Below are 25,136 nucleotides of genomic sequence, written 5' to 3' on the forward strand. Positions count from 1 at the left end.
AAAAAGAGAAAAACCACACAACACAAACCTCAACAGTCTTACTGAATCTTACTGAAATGAACACAAATTTACTTACAGAACCTTTTCCTTAGAAAGGTTTCAAAGTTAAGACACTGAATGAAAACAAAACAAGAAGCAACAGGTGAAAATATATAAGGCAGCACGGACCACCCTAGGCAATTACCTAGGCACAGCCTATTGGCATACACACAATACAGAAAGCAGTGTGACCTAGGCAATAGGAAGCCTTCTTCACATGGGATATGTTTTGTTTATCTTTTAGACTGCTGCATTAGTCCCATCAGCAGGGCAGGAGGGTGGTAACAGTCCACAACTCAAGAGCTCAAGCCCCTTACTTTCAACATACTTTCTTCTCTTGTATCTTCACTGCAGCTGCTCTCAAGCCCACTTCCTTCATATTTGATGCTTAAGCCTACTTTGGAAGAGGTCAGCAACAATGTTAGACAGAGGAGATTTAACAGTGTGCTTGCTCTGTGCAAAATGAACATGCCATTTGTGCGGGCTCCAGATGTGAGCACACACAAAGAAAGAAATCAAACTAAATCCAGCAGTTAGATCAGCACTGACAGAACTCTACAATCTTTCCAAATAGACCTCAGCACAACTCACCTGGTCTCTATATCCATAGAGACCATTGCTTCTCATTATTACTGTTGCTACCCGTTATTTGGAGCATTCTTCTTCCTTTTCTCAGGACCACTTTCTAAAGATCCATATACACATAGCTGCTTTCAATACTCACCTCTCCACCCTCTCCTCATCCCACATATATCCTACTGTAATCCAGAAGAAAAAATAGTATAATTTTTTATCTCTGCTACTTTTCTTTCTTTATACTTCAAAAAAACAGACTTCAGCTCGTATTAGGTGGACACAGCTCTTGGCATGCACAAAACCAAATGTAATTAATGTAAGTTAGAAAATTTGATTGCTCTGACCAAGGCAAAAGTACTTCCTGCATAGAAAGAAAAGCTATTTTTATTTGAAAAGCCCTATTATCTCTGCCCATCTTTTAAAAATTACTTCTACACCCAAAAGCAGAAACTTGCCATTTCCTGGTATTTTTGGTCCCCATGCCTCGCACTGAACAACCCCACGCTTACAGGCATTCTACTAATCCACCTAAACCATTATCCTGAGCATTCATTAGGGGTTCTATGCAACCAGAGCCGCACTCACTGACGCACCTCAGCCTACACTCGGACCCCACTCTAATGCGCTGCCGAGTCGCTCTCTCGGGAGATGCGGGTGGGTTTTCACACGCTGACCAACAAGCCACACGAGCCCTCCTTCCCCGGAGCGCCCTCAAGCCTGGCGTGTTCGACTCTTACTACGCACACCTACAAAAACTTGGGACCGTTCCGACCATTTGTCAGCATACTTAAATTGAACAGCTCGACCAAAAAGTCGCTTGACTGAAACAATAGAGCGAACAGAAAAGTGTGGGGGGGGGCGGACGGCAGGTAAAAAAAAAGCAAAAAAAAAAAAAAAAAAAAAAAGCAAACACATTCTAAAAAAAATAAAAGGAGGAAATCCGAAGAGCTAGAGGTTCTATCTGCCCTGCTAACTACGTATCGCAGTACACTGCAAATTACAGCGCTCTGAACTCAGGTCAAGCCGCTGAGGTTCAGCGAAGGACAGTCCCGTGGGGCGGCGGGCTGCGGGGAGCGCACGACACCCGGTGCCGCCGCATCCCCGCTCGCACCGGGCATCACGTGAGGAGAACCCGAGGCTCCCCGGCCGCCGAGCCGGTCACGGGACCGCCCAACTCCTGACCGAGCCGTTCCTGCGAGCCCGGGGCCACGGCGGGGGCTGAGCCCCGCTCCCGGGGCCGACCGGCACCGGCGGTACTCACGTATCGGCTCACGAGGGTCCGCAGGAGGCTGCAGTCCATGGCGGGCGGGCGGCTCAGGACCGCGCCGCCGGGCGCTCGCCGCTGCCGCCGGGCTCCCTGGCTCGCTTCCTCACTGGCCACATGCAGAGAGCCGCGCTCGCCCCGCCGGCCCGGCGCTCGCCGCCGTCCCCCGGCTATGCCATGTGCTCGCCGCCGCCGCTGCGGCGCGGCTCCCCGCGGCCCCGCATGCCCCCCGTCGCTGCTGCTGCTGCCGCCGCCGCCACTACAGTCCCGCCGAGGGCAGGCAGATGGGACCGGACCGGACCGCACCGCACGAAAGCCCCTCCCGCCCCCGGCCCGCTGCGCTCTGCCCGCCGCGCGCGCCGCCCGGGGCTTTATCCGGCGGGCGGGGCCGGGGCCGCCCCCGCGCCGCTCCCCCCGCCCTTCCCCGGGCTTGGCGCGCGCGCGCGCGCTCGAGCCCGCCGGTACCGGCCCGGCCCCCGCCCGGCGCGCGCCGCTCCGATCTCGCCGGGCGGCCCCGGCGGCGCGCACGTCACGCGGGGCGGGCACGCGCGCGCCGAAGGCCGTGCCCGCTCCCCGTCCCGTCCCGCGCGCGCGGCTCCCGGAGCGGCCGGTACCGGCTCCCGTGCTGGGAACGGGCTGGAGCACCGGGGCGAGCCAGTGCCTTGAACTGCAGGGAGCACTGCAGGGAGCGATCCTGGGAGGGACGGGAAAACATAGCGAGAAGCCAGAGAGTAACATGGGGTGCGTTGGGAGGGAACTGGGAGCGCTGGTGGAGAGCCAGGGAGCGGCACTGGGAGTAGTGGGAGGGGAACTGGGAGCGCTGAGGGCAGCCACGAAGCGGCACTGGAAGAACTGGCGTGAGAGCACGGAGTGGAAGCCAGGGAGTGATGCTGGGAGTGAAGGGGGAACGCTGAGGGGAGTCAGTGAATGATGCTGGGAGTGCTCATAACTATAGAATGGACTGGGTTGGCTTGGAAGGGACCTTAAAGATGATCTCGTTCCAATCCCCCCGCCATGGGCACGGGGACCATGGGCCATGGAATGCTGCTGGGAGCACTAGGGCGAGCCTGGAAGCCACACTGGGAGGGAACTGGGAGCAACGGGGGGAGACCATGAGTGATACTGGGCGGACGTGGAGAGAGCCCTGGGAGCGCTGAGAAGCGACAGGGAGCGGCAGTGGGTAACCCCCGCGCCCCGCCCTCACCTGCCCCACTCCGCGCCCCGGGCAGGAGGGAGCGGCCGCCGCGCCCTTCCGGGGCGGAGGCGCCCGGGGCAGGACGGCGCCGACCCCCGCCCGTCCCGGCGCCTCCCGGGGACGCTGCCCCGCCGTGCCGGTCCGGCGGAGCCCGGCGTGCCTCCTCCCGCCCGGGCTGCCAGAAGCGCTGCCGGTGTCCTGCGGGGTCCCAGCGGCGCTGGCGGTGCGCCCCGCTCGGCCCGGCCCGGCCCGGCCCGGCCCGGCGGCAGAGGAGCGGCAGCGCCGGGGCGCAGCACGGCGGGGAGCCCGGCGCCGACAAGTGGGATCGACCGCGCTCGAAAAGCGTGGCAGGAACAGATTAAGAAACCTCTGTCCGGTGGCGAGCCCGGGCATCTTTGCTAAACCCGCAAAGAGTAGATGTTGCTTGATGGAGGGTAAAGGGATAAGCAGCACTCGGCAAAAAATGCCCACGAGAGAGAAGTAGAAGCGTACCATCCTTCCTTCTTTTTTTTTTTTTTTTTTTTTTTTTTTTTTTTTTTTTTTTTTTTTTCCCTAAATGCCTGAGACAGCACCTTTTAGGTATTTAGGCCTTTGTTTTCTGCAGTTGTTTTTTTTTTTTTTTTTGGTTTTTTTTTTTTTTTTTTTTTCCCGTGCCATTTATACCGAGGAACTCGCTCAAGTTTTCAGGAATCTTGTACCTAGTCTCAGATTACTCTGTACAGCTTCATATAAAATGAAGGCTCTGAACCAAATACTTTCTCAAAAATTAATTGAAACTTATTAATTTTATAAAATTCATTTTTTTTACTAAAAAGGTCGATTTTAACAAAATCAGAATTTTATGCTTATGAAAATCTATTTCCTTCTTTGGCAGCAATCACATAAGCTATCCCTTATTGCCTAGTTTATGGCTAAAACAATGAAGTTTTTGCTTATTTTGGTTTTTGTTTTGTCACAATTACGTAGTTTTCTGGACTCCATCAAATATTCTACCACAAAGAATGCACAAACTTCTAATACAACAAACACATAGAAAAAATAGAAATTGAACTATTTGAGCTCATTATGTAAATATTAAGAGAAAGAGCATGTGACTGTTTCTTTACAGGTCACCTTTAATGTAGATGCATTTTATAAATTCAGCAGGTTTTATTGCTGGTTAGATTGCAAAATGTATAATTTAATGCCCACTAAGTGCACTGTGGTCAAGCTAATGTTGCTGTTCAAACTCTAAAGGGACGTTGGTCTAAACCCCAATTTTCATCTTGGTTACAACTAATACTCATTTTGCAGCACCTCCCATTTTCCTGCTCCTATTTACAGTCCTAACACTTCTGTGACATAGGTTTCTGTACTTACATCTAAGCTTCAGGAAATCATCACTGAAATGGAAAGGTGAGAATAAAAAAAAAGATCCATGAAACAACAGGAATTTTTCTCAAAATTAGCAATCCTGCATGAGTTAACACAAAACTTCTTTATTTTCTCTTTATTTACACAAACAGTTACATAGTAAAATAATATTATGTGTGCATGTCATCAGTCTTCAGGAAACTAGTTTATTGCCAAGAAAATACTACAGAAGAACTTCATTAACATAAAGTGATAATTTCAAAACATTGCAAAGCTGTAACAGGAAATTGTTTCCTTTGCTTTTTATGCTTTTTAGTATACTTCTCTGTCTAGCTATTCCAATTTCAAAGAACTTATGGAATATTCCTATTTTGTAATATTTTTTCAAGTCATTCCGCTTTTATTCAAACAGTACCATTTAATCTATCCAATCTTTTTAATGGCATTGCTTCTTAGGTGGGTTTTGAGTGAAAGCAAATTTTCAAATTATGCGGAAAGTTGCTTTCTAAAGTTTTCTTTAATACTTTCAGTAGTTTTTTTCATCCAGATGCCACAATATAATTTTTTCACTTCATTAAGTGTCCCTGTGTGCGATGCCACGTTAGTTGGTGCACCTCACAAAGCATCTCTGAAGGGAAGGAAGTTCACTTGCTGAGCTGGGAACAGTTAACAGTGGTTCTGGTCTGAGCACAACCATCATGGAGATATTTCTGAACTCCTTGCTGTTTCCTCAGCTTAGGTAAGCAAGCTGGGGCTGCAAGAAGCATTTTCCTCAGATCCAGAGCATGGAAGCCACTCATAGGTGTAGGTTGGCTGCATTTCCTGAGGTGAAAAGGGGACCAAAGCTCCTGTCCTCACTGACTGTTTCAGTCCAGGGCAGAGGACACACACATGCTCAGATACAGCCATTTCCAGGCCACTGCTCAAGCAAAGCTGAGCCATTTTTCTGCCCTTCCCTACACTGCCAGGAAAAAGAGAGAAAAGGAGCACAGCTGGGTTCTGGGCACATACTGAGGTGAAATCCCAGCCTACATTAGTCCTTTGTGCCCATATTTCCAAAAAAAGGGCAATTAAATGTGCAGCCCAGAGGAGAGCACTGGTAGGATGCTGAAAGTTAGCACAGGACCTTGCCACCTGAGCTGTGCTTGTGCAGGGAGGACTGCACAGCACATACATTTGACTTTTGGAGTGACAAGCTTCTCCAGTGTGCAACTGAGGAGGGTGTTGAGGTCATACTTTTAGACTTAGGTACATCAAATCTGCCTAAGTCAGGCTTAAGGTGCCTGAGTCTTTTATTAGATCTCTCCTGAAGTGACCTGCTAAAGGTCACGTTGTGACTTAGCAGTCAAGCCAAATTAGGAGCCTTGATCTTACTGGTCATGGATCTGTTCTGCCTATTATGCAATGTTTTACTTTTAAGCAACTTATTAAAATAATCATCTTTGAATATGCCTTCACATTTATTTCACTCCTCATTTCTCATTTTAAAAATTCCTAAAATTACCTGTAAGCTGTATTTTCTAAACTTCTTGTGTCTTTTCTGACTGCAGATCTTCCACTGCTCTCTGTTTCTCCTTCCTATTCTTCTGATTGATTCCTAGTTATCCATTACTGGCCTTTCAGGACACCCCTACCTGCCCAGCTGAATTACTCTAGATCTTACTGCTTACCACAGAATCTCAAACCCCTTCTGATTTACTTACTGTGTCACTACAGCTCTGCTTGAAACACCGCGCTCATTGTTTAAACAGCATTAGAAATCAAGGTGAATATGTTAGTGTGTAAAAGATTTACTTTTCTTATGTACAACTGTATTTGCTGTTACTTTGCAACCCTTATTAACTTACTCCATAACTGCAGTGACAATGTTGAGACTGGTCCAAGGGCAGCAGCTTACTACATGCTGGATTCTCTTCTTGAGGCAGTAATAGATATTTTGCAGTTTAATCCACCTTGATTTTGAAAGGTGGGAAGGCAGGATCTAAAGCTGGGCTCCAATAAAGTGCCACAGTTCTAACAGGCATGCTTGTGATACAGTATTAATGGCTAACATGAAAAGAGATACCAACAATAATTCTGAAATATGCTTTACGTTAAAAACATTTCACTGCCTGGAGTTTGTAACAGATGTACTTCATTTGAAGAATATAACTAACAGTTACTGTGGTACTCGGACAACTTACCTGCCCAGGACAGATAACGAATTGAAGGTGAAGACAAAGCAAGTAACATGACTAGCATCAAACTGCACTGGTGATGATTTTAGTAGAAGTAGAGTAGCCCAAAGGACAAAGGGAGACTCAAAAAAGCAGTGGACAATGCAGATCACTTCACTCTTCCTTGACCTTCTTTGTCTAGATCTGCTTGGTTTGTTTTTTTTTTTCAGGAAACATGTATGTGGAAAAGAGACATTTCTGACTCTTTGACCTATCTGTTTCTAACTTCTGGTAGTAATGCAAAACTTCTCTTATAGTCAAAAGCTAAATGCACTGTCATTATGACAACATATAATTCCCACATCCTTGCTAACAAAGGTGACCTTTGTTAAATAGTTTCTTAACAAAATCCTCTAAAAGAACAGAGTATTGCTTCTAAACAGATTAAATCAAACAAATGTGCATCAGTTAAAATAATGTGGCTGCCATCTTCTGCCAGCTCAGGCAGTCAACTGCAATTACAGCCAAGATTTGTTCATCTGCTTTACCTGATGCAAGGGATCCAGTCCCTGGCTGCTGCAAAGTAAACCCCTTCATCAGGAAAGGCACAGGAGTCAGGAAGGTCCTACTCGTGACACGGAACAGTCACATGGACCATCTGGAAGACTTCCCCCATCACTGTGAAACAGTGTATGAAACTCATTAAGAGGAAGCCCAGCCTCCACCAGAAGAAGCTTCTCCTGGGATGAAGTGCTGTTGGCTGCTGTGGTTACTAATGTGATTTTCCATTTACTTCCTTGTTCACTCACCTGCTTTCTCATTCAAACACCACGCACAAGTACCTCCAGAGATATCTGTTGTTGGAATAGTGACAAACCTCATTAGTGGCAGCCATGCACAATCAAAGAGAAAAAAAGATACAAATGATCAGCAAATAAACAGAAGAAAGTGCTGGAATCTATGGGTATTGTGAATAATATTCTGTCCTTGGTGCTTTGTGAACTTTGTGTTCTCTTCACTTTGGATTTGCATTAATGTTAGTCTTGCCCTATGTCTCTATTTTACACCTCAGCGCTTCGTACCGGCAGAGAACTCCCCACAGTCAGACTCCTGTGACTGTAGAGCCGAGTGCAGCATCAGGATTTAGATGAGCAAAATATTGCGGTTTATTTTTGGTATCTTAAAGGGACAAGCACATCATTTTGCTGTTTTATTTTGGTAGCACTTCACAAGTCTTGTTCCCACCTTTACATACCTTTTTTTCACCTTTTACACATTTCTGATCAGACAGTCTAAATTTGTAGTAGTTCTATGCTATGAAACTGTCAAAATCCAAATAAATTGCATGTCTTGAGGCTACTTTCCCCCCACCAAGTATCAAGAAAAAAGAGATAACATTTTTAAAAGTGAAAATTCCTGTTATATTCCATGGTAATAACCAGATGGACTAGTTACTACTATTATTTATCATAACGCACTTCCAGGTTAGGAAATACTTTTTGACAATACTTTATAGCCATAAAAGCAGGCAGCTCATCCTCCAAAAGGGTAGTAAATAATAAGGATATCACTTTCTGGCTACTTTAATGTCATCTGTAAAATTACTTTTGTTTTGATGTAGCATTCAATCGAAGCTGGAAGAAGTCTTTTAGTGGTTTGCTCTTTCCCACCAAGTAAGGTACTAAATATAGCAGTATCAGCATTCTGGGCTTCAAAAAAAACTGTGGTTCAGATTTCTCAAGAATATCTGCTTTTCTCCTGACAGTGTACAATTTGTTTTATAACGGTTTATTTAGGAAGCATGAGTAACTACAAATCAATACATAAAGTACCAGAAATATTAAACACTACAAAAACGAGCCTTTCACTTAGATAATAATGATGCAGTCATGCAGTCATCAGATTTTCCAGTTTGAAAGTTACAGCTAGCTGGAGGACAAATTCCTAAGAAAGAGATACAGCACTGGAGCCTAGGACATTCTGACTTGTCCCACTGCCCATGTACCTTTGCATTGTCCCTTCCCTCTTTGTTATTCTTGGAACCTGCATGCTCAAGGGCTGGGAGGAGACACTGTAGTGGGGTGGTGGTGGCAGCAGAGTGTCCAAAATAGGGTCCTTTCTTCACTTCACTCCTCCTGATGGCCCACCACAGGCAGCAGGGATGGAAGTGGGAGGGCTGCAGTCTGTTATTTTTCCTGTAGGTAAATCCCAGGTGACAGTAACACAGACTGCATGTCTTCCATTTCCATTGTCCAAAAAGCATTAGCATTTCCTCCCAGGTTAGAAAAAAAACCAAAAAAACCAAAAAAACAAAAAACAAAAAAACAAACAACCAGTATACCAATGTATATTTTCAAAGTAATTTTTGGCCATGTGTTCAGTATTAATGGTCTATACATGTTTTTTTCATCTGCCTGTAGCAAGTATCAAAAGTATACAAGTGCTTTTATGGTGACAGCTTACTCAATTGACAGTAGTTCTTTAAGACACTGTCATGTTTTCCTTTACTGCAGCTATGTCTGTCTCATCTCCTTGAGCACTGCAGAGGCTGGGCATGATGAGCATTTTGTGGACTGGGAGTCTTGCTGTGAGGGAACATGGTGAGACTTAGCATTTTGTAGATGGATTCAATGAAGTGTGTGAGATCCCCGAGCTTTCAACCATGACAACATTCAATTCCATCATGTCACTTGCTGTGAAATGTGTAATGGCCACAGCCCTTGCTCTTTTTTTTTCATGTAAGAGTTTGTCTGTAATTGTAATATAGTTGCTGTTACAAGTTTGTTCCAGTTGACATTTGTATAGTAAGAAAAATTGCTTTAGTTAAGTAAGCAATAATTCCAGGAAGAATGTTTCCTTCCGACAGAGATGTATTGTCACAAATTTTTACATCTTTACAAAAGGGCTTATAAAGATATAAATTAGTTGCATAAAAGGGCAAAAAAAAAAAAATCATTTTCATTGTCTTATCTTTCCTCTCCAGAGCACAGCCTATTATCTTGTGAAATATCTCTGTATTATATATAATTACAGAAGTTTCGATTCCATATTCTCCTTTAATATGCCACACATTTAAATCCTCTAGAAGGGAGCAGGAAGGGGAGCCAGACTTTTATAGAGGCTGATATTCTCTGTGGACAGATGTATAAATCTAGCTCTGGTCTGCATAAATTTTATAAGCATGAAAAAATTTGTGTAGCTTGCTGAGAGCGTGGAGGTAGATTTGTGTGACTATGAATGTAGCTTGCCCACAGGCACTGTGTGTGCTTTTGCTCTTCTGCAAGTTTGGTTTCTTCTTCTCTATTCATGTAATGGGCATTAGGATTGTGTGCTAAATAGAAAAGGAGTAATAAACAGTAGTGTTTATTACTCCATCCATACCTTGTCATGATGTCAGTTCTGAAAGGAAGCCCGCCTGACTTACAGCTGAGTAGGAAGGAAAGGGAATCAACAACTACACAGGGTGAAAAGGCTGGCGAGGGAGAGATTTTATCAAGAGGCTGCAGTTTGCAAAGCAGCAGTCTTTCCTGAGATGTTCGGTCTGTGCAGACTGAGGTGGCTAGCTCTGAGGAAGCTTGAGTTTCCATGTAACTGGTCCTAAGTTCTGGTTAGGCAAACCCAAGCTCTTGCAGACATTGTGTTCTAACCCAAAAAGCCTGTTTGCTGGAGTAGGCTGTCCTGGCTTGGGACATCAGTTACCACCTTGCCAACAGGTGAAAGTCCCTGCTGGACCCAAGCAGGAGCTGCTAACAGAGCGTTTGACTTTCTAGTGTCCAGAAGTGTGGGACAGAAAAAAATATCCTTAGCTGGGAATTAATCCAGGGGAACGGATTTTTAATAGTAGTGAACTTACAGTGGAGATGGATAATACGGCCAGAAACCATTTAAGACGGATGTATCAGTAGTAAGCTAAGTGCTATGATTAAGTGCCACCAACACTATTTGGTACTCTATAAATAGATATGTCTACTAGGGCAGTCCTGCAGCAGCCATTCAGTGTTGACTGATTTTAAGACAGTTTAGGCTGCTGTTGCTTTGCCCCATTTTGATGCTACAGCTTCTGCAAAGCTGGCTGGTGCTGGGAAGGAAGCGCCAAGCTGTGACAAGTGCATGGTTGGTATCTTCTACAGCTAGTGCTTTAACATCCCCAGGTGAAAGGAGAGAATAAAAACTCTCTGACTTTTTGAATATGCCTCTTTCTTTTGCTTCCTAAAATAATTGTTTATTGGCGATTTACTGCCTAAAATTAGGCCCCTGTTAAAAATGATCTTCAGTGTTACGCCAGAAAGATGAATGGAGATGAATTTTCCTATACATGGAGATGGAGCTGTGATTCAGAGCACGTAAAGTAGGAGTTCTGTCCTGAGTGGCACAGGCCTGTGTTGATGTATCTGAACTGGAGAGTGCCTGGGCCTGTGACATTTCTAGAATGAGTCCTATAGTGGGTATTGATTTATAGCTGGATATTGTGTTCATGTTTTCATAGTGCTGTTGAATTGAGTTCTACAATTAGCAACTACTTTGCCTCCTCTATACTGAGAAGCACATGAGCAAAGAGGAATTTCAAATTTTTGTCTTAGTTTACTGTATAGCTTAGAGAGGGGAGTAAGGGAAATGTCAGTTTTTCAACTTTTCCCTGCTATGCCTGTCCTCCCCCTTTGGAAAGAGAAGGTGGCTCAGGTTAATCATCAAAGGCAAGATATTAAGAACCCAGTAGAGGAATAAGTGATTTATGAAGGCTTTCATGCTTTAAGGTCATGAGTCAGGGATTCCTTCCTTGAAGTACTTAGCCCTTAGACTGCCTTCCCATCTTTGCTTGCTACTGTGCAGTCCCATTGACGTCGGTGGACTAGCACGTGGGTAACAGATGAATTTGCTCCTAATGATCATCACACAATCAATCTGAATGGCTTCTTTCATTTCTGTAGAGCTGCTTTGAGCTTGAAGGGTGGTGAGAGTGAAGACAGAAACAAAGTCTTGTGAAAAAAATTGACCAAGTCTTGAGCAACTGCTAGCCAGAGAGAAGAGAGATGAGGGGAAGGGAGTAGAGAGAGCAAAGGTGGGTAGCTCTTATCAATTAATTCCTGACATAATTATTTATGAAAGCAAACATGGCCACATGCGAACAAACTCCTTTTTTCTGTTTAACAGCATGATTACAGTGAGACCCTTTAGTACCAGTCACTGTATACACACACACACATAGTGGCTGGTGCATTACATATTTGTATATATAGCACATATACAGAATGATGCCATGCAGATATGTATGAATTACACTATTTGTAGAGATGAACTTGCTGCTAAAAAAGAATTGGAATACAGAAGCTGAAACTGTATTACTACAGTGTATTACATATCGCTTAAGTGTTACAGTTATGAGACATAAAAGCTAATTTTAGTCAAGAAGCAGCATATGTTGTCTGAGTTCCACGAGTAGACTGCTGCCAGTGTGCTTTATGCTAGTGAGCCTAAAGAGAATTTGGATGGCCCCATTACAGCTCTGTAGTTTTTAGAAAAGCTCTTAACGGCACTGAAACCCTGGATAATAAAAGCACTTGTTAAGTCATAGACTTTCTATTCAGTCTCATACACAGCGAGCAAGAAAGGCTGTGGGAATACTGTGTTACACTCAGAAAAAATTTAAAAGCAAACAAACAACATTTTATCTCACATTTGTGCATCTGCTGGTATCAGGATATATTTAGCTGTGTTTATACAGAAAGTAAACAGGTAATTGGACTTCAATAAGAATCAGTAAAGTACTCTGATGGATTTTTTTTAAGAAATTTTATTTTACAGTGAAAGCGTGGTTTGGCATTTTTACTGCATGAAATTGGAAACTGCTTGAAATAGGAGTATTGACTTGGTTTATTCTTGTGTTCATCACGTAAACAAAATTCTATAAAATAACTTTACTAAATAATGGAAGAAAAGAACATTTAGTAATAAAACTATTGTCATCTTCAAAGGCCTAAACAACTACCGAGGTGCTGCATATGCATATAATGTTTTAGAAATGCACTAGAAAGCCTTGTCTAGAAGCCTGGATGTTGATTTAATATTAATTGGTGGAAAAATAGGAAAGAGCAGATAGTGAGACCCCCCCTACTTCCATTACACTTTCAAAGATGCTTTTATTCCAATACATAAACGCTATTACTTGAAATAGATACTACTTATTGCAGCTTTTACTCAAGTATTATTTTTGCTGAGCAGAACATAACCATGCTTCCTTTTTGCCCAGTAATTTTTCTCCTTTTGTGATATAATGATGGGGTTCTGCATAATGTCCTGCACTGTATAGGGTTTCCAGGTGTTCCACTCACTGCTGACAAAACCAAACATGTCTCTTTTTTATGTAGCCTGTTATGTTGGTCAGGAAAAGGTAAAGACAATGAACTTTCCTCAATGATTAAAGTAAAAAAAAATTATTTCTGATGAAATATCCTTTCCTTTTTCAATAAGCCTAAATGTTACTCTTTCTATGCTGATAGGCTGCCAAGGCTTTTATTAAAAGATGGAAAATTTGGCATGTTTTCCCCCCAGATCTGAGTGGATTGTTCATACATCTGATGCTGGCACATATGAAGCAATCGATTTATCATGCTTGAGTTTTTGTGCCCTTGACATTTATATCTAAAAAATCAAACCAGCCTGGAACTGCACTGCACATTACAAACAGGAGGTGTATCCCTGCAGACTTCAGCTACTTAGCATTGGCTTAGTGGTAAGGGGCAAGAGCTGTAAAGCAGCATAACAGTGGTCTTTTCACTTATATGTCGTATTTAGAACACTCAACATGTGTCCTTTGTGGCAGGTAGATATCAACAATATCATAATTTGTGTCTGTCACACTTCGATTACTTTTGTTATGATCTACTCCAGGTTTCAGCACCAACCTGACAAGGCTGAGGTAGGGGACTCCAGTTGTAGCAGCTGCAGAATATACCAAATACCATGCTAATTATTATTTAGCTTCTGTTAAACAGGTGAAAAAATTCTTAGACTTTCCCAAACCACAATGGTAAACTGAAATGGGAAGGGCAGGGGAAGTGAGGGGCAATCAGATATGTCAAAACGGCTTGTTTTCTCTAAATCCATCCAGTAAAAGTCATCTTTTGTATCAGCAAAATAATTTGGAATGTTAAATAACAAGAAAAGAGACCCCAGAAATGCCAACATGCCAAAACACCATTTTAGTCCTATTTGTGGAAAAGGACTATAAACGAAAATCTGTCTCCACAGTAGAGAGAGGAATGGAGTGACTTTTGACTTTCTAGGATGCTCTTAGTTTGAGATCACAGCCCTTAGAAGCGTTACAGAGCCAGGAATGCAATCTCAATGAAACTTTCAGCCAGATTTACAGAATCGCTTGCCAAATGTAAATCTCTGATAGAAAGAAACAATAAGAAGGGAAGAACAGTTTTCTGGCATCTAGTAAGCACTTCAGTCCCTGGAAAAATCATTCTTTGTGTTAATATGATTTATAGGATGCTGTCATAATTGATTATGCTGGAAAATCCGATACTAAATTTGTGAAGCTTCTCATGTGAAAGGAAGAAGCCAAAATGAATCTATACATTTGGGGACAATAAAAAAGGAGAGTCAGCTCTATGATAATATTCTAGGAATACTGATGGAATTTTATTAATCCTGCATGGTGTTGCCAATGCAGAAAGATCATGGCTGGAAAGCTGCCTGGTGGAAAAGGACCTGGGGGTGCTGGTGACTGCAGCTGAACATCAGCCAGTGTGCTCAGGTGGCCAAGAATCCAATGGCATCCAGGCCTGGATCAGCAATGGTGTGGCCAGCAGGACCAGGGCAGGGATTGTCCCCCTGAACTCAGCACTGATGAGGCCACACCTCAAATCCTGTGTTCAGTTCTGGGTCCCCACTGCAAGAAAGACACTGAGGGGCTGGAGAGTGTCCAGAGAAAGGCAACAGAGCTGGGGAAGGGTCTGGAGCACAAGCCTGATGAGGAGTGGCTGAAGGAGCTGAGGTTGTTTAGCCTGGACAAAAGGAGGCTCAGGGGGGACCTTCTCACTCTCTACAACAACCTGAAAGGAGGCTGTAGCCAGGTGGGTGTCACCCTCTTCTCCAAAGCAACCAGTGATAGAACAAGAGGAAATGGCCTCAAGTTGCACCAGGGGAGGTTCAGATTGCATATTAGAAAAAATTCCTTCACTGAAAGGGTTGTCAAGCATCAGAACAGGCTGCCCAGGGTGTTCAAAAGACGTACAGATGTGGCACTTGGGACACAGCTTACTGGTGGAGTTTGCAGTACTGTGTTAATGGTCGGACTCAATGATCTTAAAGGTATTTTCCAACCTAAATGACTCTATGATTCTATGATTATTAAGGGACTGTTTTCTTCAAGGTAACATTTTGTAATGTTTCATGCTGAGACCACAAGTCCAGACCGACCAAACCCTCAAATTTTGATTGTGCTCCATATATATAGCTTCAGCTATATTTGAATAAAATTAGATCATTGAATTCAGCTCAGAAATTTCTTCCTGTTCTCTCCCAAACTACAGTTTCATTAAACAAATTTAAAAATACACTTGTAGAACTAGCAAAATTAGGGTATCTTCACTGTTCTGCGTACTACTGAGGTTTTCCTTTCTTTTTTTTTCTGTAATTTAAACTTCTGTGACTTTTTGACATCATTCCTCTCTCAGCTGGGTATGCTTTCATATGTTTACCAGTTTTCTGTTGGTCATACAGGATAGAAAACTCTTCAAGAAAGTCACCCCTGCCTGGAATTTTGTGAGATTCGTATGTGTCTTTGCAGTTTGGCCTAAATAAGTAACATTTTAACAAGTATTCTTGCCATTAGCTAAATATGCCTGGTTTAAATAAATAAAACCAAGAAAACTACTGATGCAATTACTTACCTTATTGTGGGCTAATGCTCTCCCAGTGCCTTGTTGGTTTCCATTGATAGGGAGGTAATTGGTTTATGTGCTAAGAAAGCTGATTATGCTGCCCAGACAGAGCAGGAGGAGGGTCTGGAAGAGGTAGAAAATACATAGACCAGAAGGATTCCCACACAGGAAAATATGTATGACCTGTGCAAAATCTTCATTCGTTTAAATTCTGTCTCTGTTACATAATTCCTTGCCCACCATGCTCTATTACTTATAAATGCTGATAAAAGTGATGTGCACTGCTGTGTTATCATCCAAAGAAAAGGGAACTGGAAGAACGAGGTATGTATAGAGAGGCTGAAGTCACTGAGATTGAGCTGGGGAACAGCAGCCTGAAGCCTAGACAGAGAGAGGGAAAATCACGGACTGTAGCCAGTGAAAGCCACAGGTACTCAGAAGAGGTCAGAGTTGTAATTAACCTAGTACTTGTGAGAGCCAGAATCTCTCCTGTTCTTTATCTGTTCCCTTACAGACAGTTCAGACAGAGTAATTCTGTAAATGATTGCCTGAACAAGCAGGACCAGGATCTGCTATTTCCTGCAAAGTTCCAACATAAGAGAGAAGGAAACCAGACACACCTCTGTACACTAATTCAAGTAAGGCCCCACTTGAAGAAATTTTTAAAGCAAATCAACCAGACACTCTACAAAACAGAGGCCATTTAGAATATATAATACATTTATATCCTAGCCATTGCCTTTCTGTGGGTAAGTTTAATTTGTCAGTTCATATCTAGTTAAACTATGAAAGAAAATCAAACAGTGTTACTTCAAAGGCAGGCTGAGCTTGATACTACCTGATATGTCAAGCCAGGATAGCTGACATGCAAATTAGAATCCAAAGGCATTCACTCTTTTATGCTCAGGCAGGTGCTGGCAAGATCAAAGGGACCCCTAAAACCTTTGAATTTATTGAAGGGAAATTGGGGGGTTTGTCTAGAGCTTACAGAAGGGCAGAGAGGACCCTAAGTAGAGACATAGGCAAAACTGCAAAAGATGCAGTGATAAAAAAAAAAATCCAGACATCTTTTTCCTCAGCCAAATGATATCTCTTGGTCAATATCGCATTAGTGAAATTCTGAAGAATCTCTGATTGACATCTTTGATATGGTGATGAGGTCTCTTACCATTCATCTTCAAAATTAATCAGAGTATAAAGGGCTGGGATAAAAGGGCCTTCAAATACTTTAGGCCATAGGCTTTTTCCTTTGGTTGATACTAGAAATCCTAGGGAATCTGAATACTAAGTCTGAAAGTCCCCTTAAAGTCTGAAAGTCCCCTGTTTTCTAAAATTGATAGCCTATCAAGAGAAAGACCCAGGGGAGTAAGATAAATATTTCTGTGCAATAGAATATATGATTTTTTAACCACCTCCTCAAGTGGTATGGAGCTTAGAACAGGTGTATTTTGCTTACTGTTTTCTCTAAACTAACAAGACTTCTAGTATTTTAATAAGCACTGTCTTAAGCAAAGAACTTGTATCATACTCTTGTATTTTGGATTTACAAGCAGAACAGTTTCAGGAGTGAAGCAGCACTGAATTTCTAACAGGGTAAGACCTTAAAACATTAAATCCTAAAACCTCAGATGCTAAACCTCAGTGTTTTCCAGTGGGTGTTAGGCAAGAAAGCAATAGACGAAAGAGCACTTTCTCTTCAGTGTCTTGTTACAAGCACATGGACTAAAGCATGTAATTAAAGGTCCAAGCAGCATTAACAAATGATATCATACTAAAAATACCACCCAGAATGCATTGAAATTGGCTGGACTTCTTAGCTTTTTCCCTCCTAGAGTGTCAACAAGAGCATCAGAACTGTTCAGCTTTGAAGAGAGGTGACTTTGTAAATGTCTGTCAGTATCTGAAGAGAAGGTGCCAGGATGGACCAGGCTTTTCTCTTCTACCAAGTAATGGGACAAGAGGCAATGGGCAGAAAGTGAGCAAGAGGAAGAACTTCTTCACATGCAGATGACCACGCACTGGAACAGGTTGCCCAGAGAGCTTGTGGAGTCTCCCTCACTGGAGATATTCAAGAACTGCCTGGACACAATCCCGTGCCCTGTGTTCGGGGATGACCCTGCTTGAGCAGAGGGGTTGGAGCAGATGACCCACTGTGGTCCCTTCTAACCAGACCCATTCTGTGACTCTGTGACTCTGTAATATTAGGCTGTACTGTAGCTGCCTAAGAATAGACTTCTACTGGAAAAATCGATAAATGGTAACCAATGCAAATCTGCATTAGATAAATTTTTACATAACATACAAGGACTAAGAAAGTATACTAGAAATTTCAACTCCTTTCAAAAATATTTGTCCCTTCTATCTATAAAGAGGAAGTTAAACACTTTTATTTTGTACCATTTCCTGTAATATGTTTTGTCTTTCTTGTCATAAAACAGCATAGTGAGGCAGAAGAAGTACTTCTCACTTGCCAAGGGGAACTGAGAACACACATCTGTGGTGCATTTTGTGTGTTGCTTTATGTCTTGATTTTAGTTCAGATTTTCCAAATGCAAGTGTACACCATGGCATGAAATCTAGGAGTGCAATTTGACTTACGTTTCAGTGTCTGAACTGCAAGAATTTTCACCTGAACGGAGTGAACTCCTGCTATAATCAATGAAGACCTAACCACCGTAGGCAGGGAGCTCAGGGAGGCTTTCAGGTGACCAGATGTGTTTCCCTGTAGACACCTCTCTATATGCAGACATTTCCACTGTAGACACCAACTGGGGGAACCCCAACTGCTACATAACCCAAAGTGCAGCTGGTATCTCTGCATCCTGGCTGAGTCCATGACAATATTCAGCAACAGCCCTGCTTGGTGTGTGCCCTGCGGCTGATGGAGAATGGACACGTCAGCCAAGGAGTGCGTGATTGGTGTGGAAGTGGCCGTGGCCCTACACCACGTGTGGCACAGACAGCTGCGGTCTGTAGGTCTCTGGGGCCCATGCAGCCTCGTCCTTTGAGCAAGGTGGTCACGGACCAGCTACTGAGTGAGGCAGATAGGGAACAAAACTCTCTCAGGAAATATTCTGGCTGTTATCCCATCCTCTGTCCTACGGGATAATACGGATATAAACAGTATGGTTCAAACCAGATCCCGTGGGAGTTGGGCACTGGACTCCTTTGGGATTTTGCCTCCACATGAGTTATTACAGGTTATAGAGGAAGTCTTTGAGGCAGAATATAAACAAACTGTGGCAGGCCAAATCTTAGGCTAATGTTTTGCACCTGGACAGTCCATCTTGAAGTGTCTCATGATTATTTTTTATTTTTCTGAAGAACATTAATTTAAAATGTTTCTGTGATAAACAGAAATAAATTTGAACTGGCTGTTAACTCTTTACATCTGTTTTCATTGAACCAGATGGATTTTTGTTTTTGTTGGGTTGGGTTTTTTTTTCCCTCATCTCTCCTTTTCCCAAAAAGTAACACTTATCATGAGAAGTACTGTAAGCCACCAGCTGTGAGTAATTGCCCCTGACAATAGCACTTTGTGCAGGTGACCCTGTCTCAGCATCCTCCACGCAGCAAATGTAACCTTGGTCAGAGCTATTTAGGCCAACATTCTTTGATCACAATGCATTTAATGATATTGATGTTGATATTAATGTTATTGAGAGTGAAAAATACTGCTTTTAAACCTCTCATAATATTTGTTTTTTCCTCCTGCACCTTTACATAAACACATCCTCATTCTCACAATCAAGTCTAACAGATTTTGGTACAGGAGAAAATAATGTCTTCATTTAACACTAGGAACATGGAGTTCCCTGTCTTCAGTTATGGAAGACATGTATTTATAGAATATGGAAAAATCTGTTATTCCCTGGGTTGTGCACTTGGCTGATAGTAGAAGACCAAGTCTATCATATTTGCATTCCTGGCATTACTTCAGAGGAAGCTGAATCCCAAACGGGTATAAACCTCCAGGGTAAGTATAGGTTAAAGCCATTTTCAAAGTAACTTCATGCTGTCGGCACTGATTTTTCTACGTACTTAAGAAGTCAATAGATATTTAGATAACTGAAGACTGTATTTAAAATCAGTTTCATGTGATAGTAGCTCTATAATCTGCATAACAGGGAATTGCCAAAGAGTCTTAGACTAAGGCATCTTGATTTTATCTTCTATATAACTGTGATTATTTTTTAATAGAGAACATTCAGATTGTTGCTATAGGAATGTGTAATCTAGGCCATTATGAAAGTTGAAACCACCCATATTTTAGCTGGATAATGTTATTTGCCTAATATTTGAAAAGTATTGCATTTGAAAATATATATTATATGTAATAGAGTAAGAACTAATCACATCTTTTGTTATGTAATGTCAACTAGTTTTGTGTCTAATATCAAATACAATTATTCAATAAAGTCAGATCTGTCCTGTACTATCAAATATATGCTGACATCTGAGAGAATAGTGGGGTTTTTAAGGACAAATAAACCTGGATATTTGGAATATTGTTTTTAGTAAGATAAAATGATTGCATTCCTCACCCACGAGAAAGCTTTTCTTTTCTAGGATATATATTTTTAGAACTTGTCATACTCATTGAAAAGACAACACAATGGCAAAGGCAACAAAAATAATACTTTAACACAAAAATAATATTTTATGCAAAAATTTACTTTAATAAAATCATGTAAGTTTTTTATTCTGTCCACTATAGCTCATACACTGCTGCCTAGCATGAATAGTATTCTATAGACATCTGTGTCAGTTAAAAAAATCTAGGAATTATGAAAGCTATGCCAAAATGGTGAAACTAATGGACACTGCTAAATCATTTTATAAAATGTTGCCACAACAACTGACAGTTTGACTGTGCATTTTAACTAAGTACTCATTTTTACTTCTAATTCATATGAATATCCATTTAAGCCTTTAAAGGAGACTACTGTATAGAACAGAATTTCAAATATTTGCTGTGCTTCTTTCACGGAAATTTTTTATCATCTTGCATTTTAAGTTTTGCTAAATGTCAGTGTATCGCCTGTTGTTTTAGCTGATGCTTGTCACTTTAACCTTTTTCCTAATATAAATTTTGTTTACCTGTGTATCATACAGATAGGTATATGTTGTGCATCGATATCCATACAATCATAAAGGATTTATGATCTAGATATTTGTATGTCACATACATAAAGTTCATTTAAACCACTTCAAGTTACTCCCTGATTTAAGGCATTCTACTTATGCTGTGAGTTAGCGAACCTTCGTGACATTCCAGGCCAGCTTTTATTTCCTTGCACTGAGAAACTCCTCTGATCTTGATCATCTTAAACAGTAACACAATCCAAGAAAATGTTTGTAAATTCTTGTAACTCTTAGAGGTAAGACTGCACTACTCTGGAATGCTGCTAGCTGTAATCAAGTCATAGAATCATAGAATCTTTTAGGTTGGAAAAGACACTTTAAAAAGTTCATAGATTTCAACCATTAACTCAGCACTGCCAAGTTCATGCCTAATCCAGGTACCTAAGTGCCATATCTACGTGTTCTTTAAGTGCAAGCAATTGCAATCTTGATTAAAAGTTGAACACAAATCATGCTAGAGTTATAATTGCATACCTGTTCTATACACCTCATGTCACAGAAGCATCACAACTGATTTTTGCAATGCTTTAGAGTGAAGGTGAAGAGGAAATCATAAATATAATGTAGAGGAGGAATTAACTGTTCAAGACATAGTTCTGCTTGAAACCATTTAACACCTGCTACTAATGATAGCCACCACTAATCTTGCTAATTATTTTATATTCACATGATATCGCCCTTTTTTCCCCTCTTATATCTTTTCTCTGTTTAGTATATGAATAAACCTAATTAACATAATTTGAGCACTCAAATAGCACTTTTCAGGATCAGAAGCACTGTGTAATAAATGTTGGCTTTCTATGGCAACAGGGCCGGAAGGGGTTTTCTCCTCTTTGTTACAACTTTTAGGTGTGAGAGTTACGATAACAACACTTATGGTCACCTTCATTTCAGTTCAATAAATACAGTGATGTGCGTTCAGTCTGCTGATATGGAATTGTAAGGCAATCAAACAATCCTGTATAATGAATATGTGGATTTTCTTCTTTGAAACATGGATCCTTTGCTACTCATATATTGACAATTAGATCCTAGATAAAGAAGTGAATCTCAGGATATTATGAGGGGCTAGCTGGACAAGATTTGCACAAGTGATTAAACATTGTTTTTCAAAGTCCAAATTATCTCCTCAAATTAATCTGTATTTGGCTAAACTTTTATCATTAGAATATGGTTTTAGAGGAAAAATAGAATGTGTTTTACCTTGTTCCTGGTACAGAGTGGACAGGGGTCCGTAAAATTGCCATATGATGTATTTTTTTCCTTTGATATTTTTCCACACTGAGAAGTTTTTACAGACATGCAGTTATGCAGATATCTGTAGTGGATAGCTGGTACTTTAAACTTTTTCTAGGTAGGAGTAGACAAGCAATAAGAAGACATACAGCTCTTATAAAATCTCGCAGGGGTTCCACAGACTCCCGTGGAAGCAGAGAGCTAGAACCTGCAGTATCCTATTCCTTCAGAAAAAGGTATAAAATATTTAACCTGGGGAAAGTCCTGCAGGTACTGACTCCCATGACAGAACTTTTCCTTTAATGGAAAGAACAATCTGGTCCTTTGAGGAATTTCCACCTTGTCTTACAAGTAATCTGTGCTGAGTTGACAACTTCTTTCACCACATTTACAGTGACATTAAATAAGGTTATTCAGAACGTGGAATTGTACTGGTGTTAAGCTAAGTTAACCTTGATGAATTACAATACTAAAATATTGCAAATTTAAGAATTAATGTCAGTTTATGTTTTAAGACAGAAAACTAAACACTGGAAGATTAGAAGAACTGTGTAAGATGCATTATATTTTCCTCTAGGTTCTAATAATAAAGTGCAGTTTTTCTCACTGATAGGCTTGTGGTATTTTTAGACTGAGATAAATACTTCTGAGTAATGTAACTGCCCTAGAGTAGTGTGGTGGTGGTGCAGAACTGTTTTATTAGGTTTTTATAAGAAGTTTATGTTATGGTTCATTTCACTGTATCCCCAATTCTGTATCCCTTTTGTGTTGTCTGTATAATAAGGTGTTTTGTGTCAGTCCTCCCACTCCTCACCTGACTTGTAACATCCCCTCTGCCCCAACCCCCCTCTCTGGGGCAGCTTGTCTATCACTTTGAGGAACCCTCCCAGGTTGTGAAATCTCAGGGAGAGGGCTTCAGGTGACAGGCCCCCTGGGGGGAATTCCTTCAGCTGTGGATTTTAGTGGTCCAAGGCTTGGGGGTGGGCACACCTTGTTACCCCCTGAATCCCCTGATTTGTTGTCTTGTAGTATCCTCCCTGGAACCCCTCCCCCGCTTATGCTCAGCTCTTAGCTCGGAGCTCTGAGCCTTTCTGCTCCTCAGCTCTTGAGCTAATAAACATATTTTAACCTGCTAAGCTGAGAGCCAGCCTTTTCTCTTCTGCTGCTGTTGGCTGTCACGACACAATTGGGTCCAGCTGCTAAGCTGAGAAGCCGAAAAGAACTGGGACCTTCTGTGGCTGTGTTGACTCGAGCTAGCCGGAGGTCAGCTCCCGCCCGGTGCGGGACAGAACCAGACACATAGTGTGGGTGTGTGTGTTCATGTGGCCAAGACAAGAAGGAATATATAGTTCAGAAGAGGATTTTATGTTGTCTTACAAAATACATAGGATAATATATGTTCTTTCAAAGTCATATAATAATGGCCATGGGAAGGTGTTCAAAATTAATTTAATGTAATATCTTTCTATTTGGTTCAGAGTTGTAGAAGCTGAAGCAGGACATTTTCATTTTTTATGAGCAATTCTCATTCTAAATGAATAGAATGTGGATCGGTGTTTCCATATTAAGAGATGGCTCTGCCACAGCTCATCTTTTCCATCAATAATACATACCTGTCACCCCCGGCAGTTAAGAAATCCTAACTGGTACTGACTGTTTCCAGATGTATTTCAAAATGAGACTTAAGCAAAGGTTCTTCTGTTGGCAGTTTGAATCATTATTTGACTTTATTCAGTTTGCAGATGCAAACAGGCATGTTATAAACACACACACATTTTTACAGCATGCTTTATTAATTTTTTAAGTTAGGGATTGTCTGTTCATATCTGCCAGGGGTAGATTTATTGGGATGGGCTAAAGGACTTTTAATCTTTCCTTCTCATAGCCTACCCCATTCGTACCATCAGCCTTCATCATGATGGTGGAAAAAAAATATCTGTACAACATGTCATGACAGTTAAAGCCTATCCATAGCAATGCCTTGATTTACTCAGATATTTTTAATTTTCAATTAAAACTAATGGTACTTCATCCAGTCTTGTCTTAGCTCTGAAAAGACAAAACCATGACTGTAGTTTACCAGCTAAGCAGTTTGTAGGAATCCCAGAAATACATTTATGTATGGTTGACATTGTGTGCTATTGTTTTCACAATGCTGGATGTCTTGCTCCAAGGTTATTTTCTAAAGAATTCCCAGCAAATGCAAGCATATAATTAACAATCAGTTTTGCAAGGATTTTCACTGTCCTTGGAGCAACTGTGTTGCTGTTCTGTGAGCCCCTAATCAGGACTGTCAGTGAGCAGCAAGGACCAAGTTGCGGAAGACAAACATCTGTAAGGACAGGAATGCAAGTGGAGACTCCAGGACACTTGCCTATCTTAAGAGGTATTCCTTTCAGGAGGACTAGGTCACAACAGAATTTTAATCAAGCAAAATGTCCCATATCCATCCTTTGCATAAGGGATAAAAACTATGCTGAAGCACACTGAGTTGATTCAGGATTAAATTAGACTGTGAAACAACATGAGGTAGAGACCCAGTGCCATAAATTGTTAAAATCAGCTTGTGTGGTATGTAGCTAGAGTCTTTGTGGCAGCAGTTGTACATTCCCAGGAAAATGGCCAAGGACTTTATATAAAGATGGCTCTTGACCATGTGAATCAGATGAGAAGTTCTTCCTAGCAGTAAATAAATTTGCTCATCTTGTGTCTGAGTCATCAAAACTGATCTGTCCATGACCTCTAATTAAAGGTCTTTTAATTCTTTGTCCATATTCTTGCCTACTTTTCCTATTAGTGAAACATAACTAGTATATACAAATAGCTAAAATAATAGAGTAATACATATCCAGAAAAACGTATTCCTATTTTTACAGAGAGAATCTGAAGAAATAATTCCTTCCTGAACTTTTACCCGCAATGTTATTTTTTACTGGTCAGTTTTTCTGCTTTTTCTCCTGCATGCACACAATGGCTGTTTAGACCGTGAAAATTTCAGACCTTAACATAACATTTAATCTATGTTATTCAGCACAACAGTCTGAAAATTCTCGTGAGAACAGGTACATTTCTAGTGATGTGGAATGCTGAGACATTTATGCTATGGGTTAGCATGCATGTCAAAAGAAAGGCCTGGGAAAGACAAAAGGCTGTTGTCGTGCTTTTCGATTTCTGAGAAATTAAATTATTAATCAGTCCACAGTTTTATATACTGATGTATGTAAAAGATTAATATATTTCAATTGCAGAGATTAAGGAGAGAACCCATAAATCTTGTGATA

General features: G+C 41.6%; 1 protein-coding gene across 2 annotated transcripts in view; it reads right to left on the bottom strand.

The window, feature by feature from the left end:
• The window catches only part of ATP11A (ATPase phospholipid transporting 11A), a 116,891-nt gene extending 114,898 nt beyond the window's left edge, over positions 1–1,993 (bottom strand). For both annotated transcript variants that reach the window (XM_040054703.1, XM_040054704.1), the window contains exon 1: positions 1,877–1,993. In XM_040054703.1, coding sequence (XP_039910637.1) covers positions 1,877–1,915 — 39 coding nt within the window. In that variant the 5' untranslated portion in view covers positions 1,916–1,993. The remainder of the gene's footprint in view (positions 1–1,876) is intronic.
• Between the last annotated feature and the right edge of the window lie 23,143 nt (positions 1,994–25,136).

This window comes from Hirundo rustica, chromosome 2 (genome assembly GCF_015227805.2).
Source record: "Hirundo rustica isolate bHirRus1 chromosome 2, bHirRus1.pri.v3, whole genome shotgun sequence".
NCBI lineage: Eukaryota > Metazoa > Chordata > Aves > Passeriformes > Hirundinidae > Hirundo > Hirundo rustica.